The sequence below is a fragment of the Panthera leo genome, chromosome B2, assembly GCF_018350215.1.
Source record: "Panthera leo isolate Ple1 chromosome B2, P.leo_Ple1_pat1.1, whole genome shotgun sequence".
Taxonomy (NCBI): Eukaryota; Metazoa; Chordata; class Mammalia; order Carnivora; family Felidae; genus Panthera; species Panthera leo.
In genome coordinates, this window is record NC_056683.1 from 52,418,453 (window position 1) to 52,432,302 (window position 13,850).

General features: G+C 37.4%; 1 protein-coding gene across 2 annotated transcripts in view; it reads right to left on the reverse strand.

Annotated features, from left to right (window-relative positions):
- Positions 1-664: 664 nt before the first annotated feature.
- The window catches only part of HMGCLL1 (3-hydroxymethyl-3-methylglutaryl-CoA lyase like 1), a 194,963-nt gene continuing 181,777 nt past the window's right edge, over positions 665-13,850 (reverse strand). For both annotated transcript variants that reach the window (XM_042939078.1, XM_042939079.1), the window contains exons 8-9: positions 6,114-6,239; positions 665-2,009 (exon numbers count right to left, since the gene is read on the reverse strand). In XM_042939078.1, coding sequence (XP_042795012.1) covers positions 1,908-2,009; positions 6,114-6,239 — 228 coding nt within the window. In that variant the 3' untranslated portion in view covers positions 665-1,907. The remainder of the gene's footprint in view (positions 2,010-6,113; positions 6,240-13,850) is intronic.

Consider the following 13,850-nt stretch of genomic DNA (forward strand, 5'->3'; position numbering starts at 1 on the left):
TTGAAGGATTCTCGGAACTGAATCTGTAGATTGATATTTGCGCTGTTTAAGTGTGTGCTAAGCTGCACCTGGGGTTTCCGATTACTTGCTCTGCTTACTTTCCGATTACTTGAAGACTGTATGGTTTGTGTTTCAAAACAGCAAAGTTTTGATCCTGGCTGTTTCTATAAGCAGTTTGTACCAAAAGATTGGTTTCCGGATATCTTATAACTAAGAACTCCACAGTTCTAGAAGAGAGGAAAATTCAGTCTTTAGAACATGGGGTACATTGCCAGCTGCGCACACTAGGGCAGGTGTCCCATTACTGCCCCACTGCACAGGGCTGTTTTCTCTGTGAAGAGAGAGACATAAGGGAGACGTAGCAGGCAGATCCATGAAGTTCTGTGATTCTGTTTGCCCCTGCATTACCTCCCTGCCAACACTAACCCAAATGCAAAGAGTTAGCACTCTAGATGACAGGCCCCTGCTCTAATACCCATCTCAACCTGATAAGCTGGCTTCTTCTTGGGAATTTAGTTTGGTTTTGTCAATTACCAATATGTTTCCCTTGAGACTTTTATTATGAATATCTTTAAAGTTAAGTTAGTTGTAATCAATAGTTCTCGTATTTTTTAAAATTTTTTATTTCAATAGTTGTGATTAATATTTATAGAAAGTCCACAGTGCTCACTTTCATATTTAAAGTTATATTAAAATTTATTCAAAGATAAGATCACCAAGTATTATTGGAGAAGACTACATAAATAGAACTGATGATTCAGACCCGCATTTAATAATTCTGTCCCCATATGATTTGCATAGGTTACAGAAATGCTTTTTCTTAACATAGTCTTTCTGCTCCTCCTCTCCACTTTGACATATTAACTTTTGCTATTCCTGGCAATGTTTTCTATTGCAAAAGATAAAATTTCAGCCATTTCAACATTAAAAATAACCATAAAGTCAACCAAAAGTGATCACATTTAATCAAAGTACCTGGAATCAATGAAAACAGTTTTGTTTTATTTTGTTTCATGAATTAAAAACTGCCTTACTATTCTTAGGATCTTAGTGACATTTCCTCAGGCAATTTGAATGTGATCTGAAAATTACCAAAGTGGATTATACTCTATGTATCAATCTGTTCTTATCACTGCAGCTGAGACACTGAGATGACAGTCGAACCTTATATTTTTCAATAGTTGAGTAACACCATGCTTGTTTTTACTAAACTTGATGAAAGAGAACGTATGGTAAACTGGATGCATATCACAAACATGGGAGGTCGTAATGTTTCCAGCATATGGCATCTTGCCATTGACCACAGCCTCTTGGAACAAGATAAAGTCGTTGAAATAGTTAACAGATGTTAGCCATACTTGAAATATAAAAGTTCTATTGCTAAAAATTATGTACGGTCAGATGGAGATTTGGCGCTTGGTTCATAATTTAACTGACTTGGCAAATGGAAAGTTGAGATCCAGAGGCATAACGCATAGGACTGAGGCCACACACTTTGCACACTATGCAGAAGCTCATAAACCACTGACAATATGTATACTGTGCTAAGCCAGCTTGATTAAGTATTAACACAGTATTTGATACTTAGGGAAACCTGAAGTTAATTTTCACATCTACTAAATTAAAAAGTTATTTCTATTGGAGCAAAAGAGTAGACTTTTCTCCAAGTTCAAAAGCATATCTACAAATTGTAGTGTTTTACTTCAGCTTCCAATTTACCGATGACTGCATATTGCTTTCCACTGATTTCATAATTTGTCCAGTAATATACTTTAAAATTACATCTTTTTTTCCCCCACTCTTGTCTATTACTTCACATTTCAGAACAACTTGATAGTAATGATTTTCAGATGAGTATCTGTAGATGAAATGGATCTTCTCAGCCTTAAGTCACAAATTTATTCAAGTCAAGCATTGAAGGAGGCTTGTGCTACTTTAGAGTTTGTGGTTTTATTCACAGCTTTGCAAATAAAGTCACCAGCTTCCATCACTTTGTAAATATTGACACCCTGATAAGGAAAAGAAGGGAGACCAGTTGGATTAGGGAGAAAGAAGACAAAACAGATTTCCGTTTATTAGTAGTTAATTCACAATTTGAAAATTATTAAACAAAATGTTGTTCATTGTTGATCTGAAGACAACATTTGTCTCCATGAATCCTGCAGTCAGCATTTTAGTTTCTTATGTTTTAATAAAGCATATCTTGAATCTGCCCTTTCTATAAAATCATAGGCTAGCCATACCTGAAAGACCTCAGTGTAATTCAAGGTTGTACCTAAACTCTAGGAAGGACAGTAACAAAACTAGAAACAATGTACAAAATACCAGTGAAGGGCAATTAAAATTAGAATGGTTTGGAGGAGTTCATAGGTAAGGACTTAAGACAGAAAATCTTTTTACTATGTAAAGAAACAAACTTGATCAACCTATAGGAGATAGAAGAAAAGTGAATGCATGATTTTAACCATATTCAGAAACACTATCAGTGTGATATTGAAGGAAGTAGTTGTAGGTCAAATAAAATGAAGTAGTATTTAGTACACATCTGGAACTTGTTTGTGAGGTTGTACTGGCTGAAAGCATAAACAGGATCAACAAAGGCTTAGATAAATCCACGAATGACAGATAGGCAGTTGGGTATGAAGGCCAAGTTCGGGGCATACCCCTCATCTCTTGGGCTTGGTGTAACAAAAGGTCCCTATCAAGGTATCCACCCAGCACTTCTGCTGTCACTAGGGGAGACAGAGAATTAGGTAGATTACCCAGAGGTTGCCCTCAGGTAGCATTTCATAAACTCTCAAGTCCTCCCTTAACATGGACTAGAAACTGTATGGACTTAAAATCGAATAGACTCAGGCTTTCGTGCTATTAAGTAATTCTTTTTTTTTTTTTTAATTTTTTAAATTGTTTTTATTTATTTTTGAGACAGAGACAGAGCATGAGCAGGGGAGGGGCAGAGAGAGAGGGAGACACAGAATCCGAAGGAGGCTCAAGCACACAGCCTGACACGGGGCTCGAACTCATGGACTGTGAGATCATGACTCGAGCCAAAGTCGGACGCTCAACTGACTGAGCCACCCATGCACCCCACTATTAAGTAATTCTTAATATTTATGTACAAGTCCCTCATTTTCTTTTTTTTTTTAATTTTTTTTTTCAACGTTTTTTATTTATTTTTGGGACAGAGAGAGACAGAGCATGAACGGGGGAGGGGCAGAGAGAGAGGGAGACACAGAATCGGAAACAGGCTCCAGGCTCCGAGCCATCAGCCCACAGCCTGATGCGGGGCTCGAACTCACAGACCGCGAGATCGTGACCTGGCTGAAGTCGGACGCTTAACCGACTGCGCCACCCAGGCGCCCCGAGTCCCTCATTTTCTTAAAATAGACAAATATAAATATTCACAGGGCCTTCTCATAACAAGACTCATAAGGAGATCATCATTTTAATACAACCGATTCCTCTCTAGAAACTTGTAGAGCAATGTTTCCTTTGTAGTTTACTTGTTTGTTTTTGGGGAATGATCAAGAGAAATATTTTGTAAAGTGACACTTATAAATGATTTTAATTTTAATTTTGCTATAAAGTTGTTCTAGGGTACCAACATTTGCTTTGGTCTGAGTTTATTGGTTGCGTCCTGAGAATGGCTTTAGGTGGAACATGTTAGGCACATCTTAGTTGATATCCTAAATCCAGTGCTATTTAAGTTTTGTGAATAATTAGCTACATGTGTCTTTCATTTTTGAATTACACCCAGGAAGGAATAATAGAAAGATAACCAGTCTTCTTTGCTCCCCAAGAATTCCATTGATAACAAGTATGTACTGGAATTTGCTGACATTTTACCCAAAAATTTCATTTTGACCTTTCTCTCTCATTTTACTTAACAGAGACCATTATGAAACAACATTGCATGTTAAATATTGAGTCATTTGTCAGATGCTTAAATAGGTCTCATGTACTATGATATGTTCTGGGGTTTCAAGAACCTCATGGAGAATAAAGTTTCTGTCCTCAGGTTGTTTACAGTAAAGCAGGCAATATGGAGTCCTGTTGAGGGGAGGGGGGGACCCTGTATTATAATTAAAGACACTGACAGAGTAATGCCCAGCTGATTACGAGGGCAGAGGGTGAGTTAGTCAACCCACTGAGGATAAGAAAGTAGTGAGGAATGTGTCAGGAAAGTGTGTCAGGAAGGGTAAATCCTGACTTGAGTGTTACCTGGGGAGTATAAGTCTTTGAGAAGGAGGACCAATGGGGCACTGCAGGCAGAAGAACAGTACAAAGTACCTGAAAAATGGATACTATATATGTAGGATGATAGGCAGAGATGACTTGAAAAGTTATGACTAGGCGCTATGAGGTGACAGAACACAGCTTTGCTTTTCAGTAAATGAGAACCCACTTCTGGGTGCTCGAGAAGAAACCAGGCATATTCACATTTGTATTTTGGATGAAATCCTCTGATGGCAGCATGAAGATGGATTTAAAGGCAAGTCAGAAGCCTGCACACCAGTGTAGAGGATGAATACCCAGAAAAGAGATAAGGGATTGTGCTGACATAGTAAGGGTATTAAGGAACAAACAATCAAAGTAACTTACAAGTGGCTCTTGGTAATTGACTGGACATGGGAGCCATGGTGACACGGGAATTCTACAGAGAAGCTTGGCTTATTAGCTGGGTAGCTGGTTGAATTGCAACTCCTACCCAGTGTAACAATCCTCTTCTTAAATTGTGAATTCTTCTGAATGAAGCTGTGGCTTATTTGCATTTCAGCTCCCAAGGTCTAGAACATGACCTGGTACATAATAAGCATGAAAGCATCAGCTAAGTTCAATTTGGTCATCTAAGTCATGGCCATACATTTTTACTGGAAATGATTAGGGAATTTTGTAAATGAGAGTTATCCCTAACCAGGGAAGACAGGTTAAGTCCCAGGTGATATTACCTATCACCCAGTAAATGTCACTGGAGCATCTCTGTGTAAAAGGAACAGTTGTAATAATCATTCACTGGCTGCAGGGAGAGCTAGACACATTATACATTATACAACCTCAGGGTAGGTTCAGAGGTAGTAGCACACAGGTTGGCATGGAAACCCAAATGTGAGGAACCCAACAGTATGGACCTGGGGATCAAGCAGGGAGACACTAGAAGAGTTTTTGAAGATGGTAGCACTTCACTCTTCAGGTGAAATTGAGTATGGGGAGTAAGGCCAACCAAGTGGTGGTGGCAAATGGTGCTGCAGGACCTTTAACGTAAGTAGTGTGAGGAGAGAGAAAAGATGAGAGAGAGGAGCAACATTCCATTTTGTAATCCAGATGATGCTTTCAAGTAATGTTAACAAGCATGTGGTGGGATGCCTGGGTGGGTGGCTCAGTCAGTTAAGTGTCCTACTTCAGCTCGGGTCATGGTCTCACCACTTGTGAGTTCTAGCCCCGCGTTGGGTTCTGTGCTGACAGCTCAGAGCCTAGAGCCTGCTTCAGATTCTGTGTCTCCGTCTCTCTGTCTTTCAAAAATAAATAAAGTTAAAAAAAAAAAAGCATGCAGCAAAACTAATCAGTAATTTAGGTGAATATTGTAGAGGATGTGACTTTCCAGGTACTTTTTTTTAAAGAGACTATTCTTGTTGTCCAGTGTCTCCTGCCCTAAGTACTGTTAAGCTCTCCTTTTTCCTGACCATTTCAATAGTGCCCTGGGCCCTTTTCCAGAAGCCCTAGTTGTCAGTGCAAGAAAATCAAGATCTCCATTTCCTCCTAGGAAAACATCCATCCAAAACAAAACGGCAAAAATAACAATCCTAACAGCAAAGACACAGGCTCTGACTCACAGTGTGTGAAATCAAATCAGATGATACATGAAAAAGTACTTTGGAGGTCATGAAGCACCATAAAAATGTGACATGGTAGCATTATTGGTGATGGGGCTATAGCAATAAGTTACTTTATAAAGCCCCCTAAAGAGTTTTTATTGTGTTTTCCCACTGTGCATTTTAGCAGATAGCAAAAGTGTAGTAAAACTTTGACCTCAAAATTGCTTCCCAAATCTGAGACACATTCCCCTTTGTATCTGCAAGGCATGCATGAATATTAAAATATGTTAAATTACTTACTGTGTTGAGCCCCAAGCCATTAAGCATATATATCAAATCCTCAGTGGCTACATTCCCAGAGGCACCTTTTGCATACGGACAACCACCTAATCCTGATACTGCGGAGTCCACCACATTAATTCCCATCTGGAAAACAAACCAGAACACTCAGGGCTTGTCTATTTATGGCACGCAAATTGTTGAATTTCTATTTAACCTGTTCCAAAGAGCAAATAAGCGAAATCTAAACCCATTATGCAAACATACTCACTTACTCACCTGCTGCTAGAACAGTCCCTGGGGTGCTGATTTCTTTTCTATCTAATCTTGTCTGTTAGGCTAATGGAAATTCTAAGGATCTCAGGAAGGAGAATAATCTTAGATAAAAATTAAAATGGTGTTATTCAGAGGGGGTGAAGCTTGAAGTAAGATGAATTCACTCTCAGGTCATATATATTCTCCAACCAATTCTCTAGCTCTATCCTAGTAGTATTATATAAACACAAAGTATTTCCAACATCCCAGCTCAAAGTCAGTGTGCCTTGGAAGACTGGTCTTAGTGGTAGGGTCACTGTATTTGAAGTAGTATTTTAATGGACTCAATTCACCTATTCAATTCACTCGATCTTTATTGAGCCACTATTTTGCATACCCAAACCTGCTGCTTTGGGAGAACTGAAGAGACACTTGTAAGGCAAGCCATCCACCGCCAATGCTAGCTCCATCTCACAGTTATTGGGTCCTCATTAAGTGCTAGATGTTACTCCTAACATCTTAGGAGTATTAACTGCTAACCCTCACAAAAAAAAACCTCATAAGGAAGATAGTCTTCTATCCTCGAATCACAGATGAAGAAACTCAAGTACAGCAGGACAACAGAATTTGCCCAAGGTCACCTCTGTCTCCAGAGAATTCGACACTGGGATTATGGTCTCTGGAAACATGCAAATTGGTACAGGTTATGCATGTAGGGACAGGAAAGTTAGAAGGTGTGTGTGCTGGAGGTGGTTTGGAAGACATGATCACAGTGGGGTCTGAAAGGGGTGTTGGAGATCGGGATCGGAGAAGACTGAGAAGACAGGGAGGCATGTATGCTTCTATAAAATGTGACAAGTGGATAATCACATGCTACCAAGAGGCCTAATCTGATTCTTCATCACCTGGGAATTGAAGAAAAAGTAACATGGTCTTAGCTAAAATGCGAAGCACCTGAAATCAGAGCTCTTGGGTGGCCAGCTGGCTTGATAATCTGAATGTTTCACAAGATCCCTGATGCTGCCCTTGCTGCTACTCTGGGGATCACACTTCCTTTTGCTTTTCTTTATCTTTTCTGATAAACTTTTTGTTTTAGAATGGTTTTAGATCTTCAGAAAACTTGTGAAGGACAGAGCATTCCCATATATTATGCACCTAATTTCCTGTGTTATTACATTATCTTACACTATTAGGGTAAATTTGTCACAGCTGATGAACAAATATTGGTATGTTATTAAAGTCCATTCGTTCTTAGATTTCCTTAGTTTTGAACTTAATGGCCTTTTCTGTCCTTTCATTTGGGTTTGTCTGATGTTTTTTTTTTTTTTAATGGTTAGACTAAAATTCTGAAATATTTCAAGAAAGATAACAGAAGTAAAATGCCCTTCTCAATACATTGTATCAAGGGTACATATGATCAACATGTTTTATGACTCATATGCACCTTGATCACCTGGCTGAGGTTGTGTTTGTCAGGGTTCTTCTGCACCAGGAAGTCCCCACTCCCCACTTTCCAGATTATGCTTTTTGGAGGAAAGTCATTATGTGCAGCTCGCACTTAAGAGGTAGAGAGTATCTACAGAAATTATTTGGAATTCTCCCATTTGGGGGATTTGTATATTCTCCTCTATCTATTCAAACATTATTTTTTGTCAGTAGGGACTCATGGTATTTTTTTCAGTTTGGTGTACAATATTACTTTCTATATTTGTGGCTCAAGTTGCTTGAGATTTGGTTTTTAGCTCCCGGATCCCTTTGTCATACCAAGGGGAGGGGACTGTGCTTTTTGAATCACTCTTCTAGATATCCTCTTAAGAGTTAAGAGGATATCTACCAAGGCCTACAAGTTTAAAAAAAATTGGATGATAGACCAAAACGTTTAACAGTGGTCATCACTGGGTGGTGTGATTACAGGTAAATTAATTCTGTTTGTCTTTGTTTTCCAGTTTCTCCACAATGAATGTTAATTATATATAAAGAAAAAAAAAGGCTCTGTAAACCGTAGTCTGTAGTAGAATGAGAATGAACATAAATGAATCTAAGATTCGTTTTCTTGATTAACATCATTATTTTGCAATTAACTGATCTTCCTAGCATGTGAGACTGCAGGGTTAATCTGCATACAAAATCATTGAATACAGACATGATCTGAGTGAAAGGTTACCTGGAAAATTGCCTTTACCTCTTTCCTAGCATCAGAATAGCTGTAGACATGGATTTTCTGTTAGTAAGCTCTATTCCCAAATTAATTGAATCAATCCTACGCAATATGTGACTTTAAAACAAAGTTGAAGAAATTATTAAAGTATACATTACCTGCGAAGGAGAACATTAAGATATTAGTGCCTTTTAAATTGTCTCTCCAAAATAAAAAAAATCACAGTACTATTTTAAAAGTATTTTTTTACGCAGTATCTCCTACATTCTGATCTCTATTAAATGTGCAGTTCTGTTCCCTAGAAATAACTCTTAATGAAAAATGTTGACCATATACTAAGATTTTTAAACAAGCTGCTTTGGAAACTTCTAGTCTTAGTCAACTAAGAAAATTTGGTTTTACTATGTATGTTTTCTTTACTTCCCTATTCCATTAGAAATGATACATACTATCATGTAAACAAGTTCTTGACCCAGTAGGAAGAAAAATATTTGATTCTTGATGGTAAATAGAAGGATGTTTTTGTACTTAATTATTGAAATCATGATATTATAGTAAATGTCACTACTTTTACTATATTACTATCATGTATTTGAAAATAATAGATAGGCTCTTAGATGAGTTTATCATAAAGAGATTCTTTGCATTAAAAGATCATTCTTAGAAACCCCCTTCCCAGGTCTCCAAACAGAAACCACTACTTTCTGGTTCTTTGAGGTGTGTGTGTGTGTGTGTGTGTGTGTGTGTGTGTGTGTGTATACATATGTGCGTTCCCGGGGTGTGTGCACAAGAGGTTTTCTTGCACCATAGATCACAAAACAAAGCATTTGTTTTTTGTTTTGGAGAAAAGGTTATCTTTAGATGAATAGCCACAAGGTGGCAATGCAGCTTCAAAATCCACCAAGTTAAAGTTAAGCATTTACAACCCTACTGGGTTCCAGCCCCCCAAAATGGCAAACATGTAAATAAATCACTTTATATTATACAAATAAATATTTTCTCTTTAAGAGAGGAAACTTACAAACTGTGGTTCAATATATTCAGTGTATGTTTTATTAGTCTTCCTTTGAATAGAACATATTTATGAAGTGCATTCTATGTGCCAGGAACTTGGAATACATACAAAATCCTGTAGCTCATGGGGTTTAGCGTTAGAAATTAAAATTATTATATATTTTGTCACTGAGAAGTTATCAAACTAGAGGCCATTTTCTCTAGGGTAAGAGAACTAATTCTCCCTAAAATAAAACTCAGAACTCAAAGGGTGGAGGTGTGCTTGGCTCCCACATTTCTCCAAGCCTATGCTTAAAGCTATTAATCCAGTGACCAGGAAATGATAAACTTGTTGAGTTCAGTTACATGTGCTCTGTCTGCTTGAGCTCTGCAGTTACACGCTTGGACTTAAGGGCTGAGAAAAATGAATGAAATATTAGTACCCACTTTTTCTGGAAAATGGTAAATTATCTACCATGAGCACATCACTCTGTGCTACAATCTTAGGTAAGCTCTATGGAGTAGTAATCTTGTGTACTGCTTAGATGCCCAAACCATGCTGATATTCTAACAAAAAGTACATCTTGACTTTTTCTTCGTGCTTGCTGTAAGAACTTCCCAAACAAAACTGAAGAATACCTTAAGAGGTGTCAAATCATTTTGCAAAATTTACAATGTCCTATATGTTCATGATTTCAAAATATCTAATGGAATCTAAAATTTTAGGTATTGAGGATACTCAAATCTTAACATACCAAAATTCTGTATATTCCTTAAGGTTTGAAATAGCATTTAATTTCTTTACCCCCTGAGATCAACTTTCTCTTTAAAAACAACCGTTATGTTAGATTTAATTTAAAAATAAGGTAATTTCCGATGGTGTAAGCTACACATTTTGGATTTAAGTTACTCAGGGAAAAGGCAAATATTCATGTAGGATACCTATTAAAAATATACTCATTTTTCTAATATTTGTCTCCTTAGCCATTCCTCATAGCTAGTATCCCCTCTAACATAGGATTGCAATTTTCCATGCATGAGGGGCTACTTGTCTTCCAGGGGTCAGACCAGATAGCACTTATGGACCATGACATTCTTTCAAATAAGCCCAGATCTTGCCTTGAGATACTTCTCAACCAGTACTGTAAACAATTAGTATATATTGAGTTATGATACCACCTGAGAAATAGCACTCTATGCCATTCATGTGCACTGTGAATATAACATATTACATAAATCACAGATAATGAACACTTAGCATACATGAATAAAGTCCAGTGTTTTAATTAAGTGACATATATACCAAAACTGGTATGTAAATGATAATAGGCATATAAATTGCTGTTGGGGGATAACTAAGCCATTGGTGATTGGTTATTAATACTTTCATATAATATCCTTTATCTTTGAACAGATTTTCTGACATCATTTTTTTTGCCTTACAATACATAATGAGATAGATTATATTCTTACCTTCATTTAGTATATTTCAAATGGAGATAGAAATGGGACTGTGTACATAGGAGGGGGTAAGGAAATGGAAAAAGAGATAAGGAAATTATCAATTGCGGTAAGACAAAATAATAAATACTATTAGTGAAAATTTATTGAATGTTTATTTCGTCACAGATATTGTGTCATATGCTTTACATATGATAAAGTCACACAAAGTTAGTGTGAAATGGGTGGTAACCCAGGCCCATTTTATTGATGAGGGAACTGAGCCTCCAAGAAGTCAAACACTATTTCTTGCTTTTTGCAGTAGCTGTGTGCTACTGCCAAATACTAATTGTTAACGTTTAATGAGCCTGGACTATATGCAGGGCAGATGACTAAACACTTTCCATGTAATCCTTGTAATAACTTCAGGAGGTGACGTGTGAATTAGGAAAAAAACACTGACAAATCAAAAGCCTTCCCGTTTCTTATGACGCTTTCTTCAACTTTCTAAAAAGTCTGTACACAATTTAGTAACGAGAGATTTGAGAAATTAAATGCTGTCCAAAGGTTTTTTTTCCCCTATGAAGCTAGCCCAAGAAAATAGCCAGAAATGTTAATATAGATTTATGTTCGAGTAGATATTCTTTGTAGCATGATTTGTAACAGGAGAAAGAAGGCCATAAGTTAAATGTCTGATAATAGGGAAGTAGTTAACACATTAGATAAGATGGACTATTTATTATGAAATCACTAGATACCCACTGAAAAAACACATTCAGTGAGGAACAAACCTCCATATGTTTGAGTCACTATTCATTTTGAGGTGTGCAGTAATGTTGGCACAGCCAATTAGAGCTGATATACCAGCTGATGAGATAGGTTAAAATCTACCATTTTGCAGCTAGTTTCTATTCTATCTTTTCTTTTGTTAATGGAGCATTTCTTAATGATTTTATTTTATCTCTTGAGATGATTTCTCTTGGCATCATCTACTTTTGCCTGTTCTTGAGTGGACGGTGCTACTATACCGCACTTCTCCAGTAACCTGTAGAAAAGGACAGAAAAATGTCCTTTGAAGTAGAGTGAGGAGAGGATGGACAGAGGTACAGAGATGTGTTAAAGCAACACAGACCTCGATTTTCAGGAAAATAAATGATCAGTAATCTACCTCTTTAAATTGTTTAGTAGTTACCCTATGGTTTACAATAGAAATATTTAATAAGTACCTTCAAATATCCATGCCACATATAATGAAAGACCTTAAGACAGTAGATTGTCCATTCCATCCAACCACCCTTTGTGCTGTAGTTTCCTTACGTTTACTTTTATAATCCCCTAATACATTTACATACCCATAACATGTTGCTACTCTTTTTGCTTTAGGCAATTATCTTTTAGAGCAATTAAAATAAGGAAAAGAATTCACTTTGATTTACTCCACTTTGAGTTCTCTGAAGAAACTTGACAAGAACATCAGAGATTCAGATCACAGTATTCAGTTAACACTTTTTGGAGGTGGATGAAGGAAGATGAGTTACTGAAAGAGACAAGGAGTTCAGGAGGAGGTCCAATGTCACAAGCCAGAGTGGGAAAATTTTCTCTAAATACTTACACCACAGTAATGAAGGCTTCACAGAAGGAGAAGTCTTTCTATTTAAGGAAAATAAGAGCCTAGAAAAACTACTGGATATGAAACTGACAAATTTTGAAATGGATTGTTGCAGCATAGACAGGACAGGGAGAGCTAGCAATTACTTGAAAAACAAATGGAGAGCATACAGCCTAGTTCTTAAAAAACCAGTTTAGGGAGACCTGTATTTGAACCTGTTCTGCCACTTGTTAACTGCATGATGTTGATAATTTTACTTTACTTCTCTGTCCCACCAACTGTAGAATGAATATAATAGTACTAAATGATGGCTTGTTTACTATTTTGTGAGATCTTCCATGGGAAGTGCTTACCACATAGTTTGGCACATAACACTCTGCGAATGTTGGCTTTAACAAGGATAGGTCAAGAATATAGAGACAGAGGGCATGTGGTCTTAAAGAAAATTAGGGCATAATTGGGGGTATGTGAATGGAGAGATAAGGGGAATATCTGAGACCTATAACTTGGAAGCCTTAAGGGACAAATTAAATGAAGTAAAGAATGATACCAGGGGTGCCTGGGTGGCTCAGTGGGTTGAGTGTCCGACTTAGGCTTAGGTCATGATCTCACAGTTCGTGGGTTTGAGCCCAGTGTTGGGCTCTGCACTGGGATCCTCTCTTCCACCCCCAACCCCACCCCCTTCTCTCTCTGTCCCTCTGCCACTTGCACTCTCTCTCAAAATAAATAAATAAACTTAAAAAAAAAAAAGAATGATGCCATACATAGAAGAGAAAATTCACAGAGCAAAACCCTTAGGGGATGTGGATGAATTTGGGATTAAGGCAGAAACATGGAGTTGAGCTAGAAATTAGTGGAGAAAACTGTCCTTTGAAGTAGAGTGAGGAGAGGATGGACAGAGGTACAGAGATGTATTAAAGCAACATGGACCCTGAAGTTTTCAGGAAAACAAATGATCAATAATCTCAGAAACACAGTGACTGAGTTTATCTGCTGAGATTTCAGAAACGAGTTATGTCATTTCTGGCTCCCTGATACTAGCTTCTCTTAGACGCAGCCCTACCCTGCTCTTCCCACACTCTTTGATGTGTGCACAAATAGGTAGATAGATAATGGGGAGGAAGAAAAGTGGACAGATCAATAAATAACACTGGAAACAATAAAAATTGTACCTATACATTTTTCATAAGAATCTGTAAACTATTTTTCATAAGGATCTATAAATTCAAGAGTTTTACAACAATACAATTTAGTCTATTTCCCTTGTGATTAATTGATTTAAAGGGAACTAAGCACCTGAGTT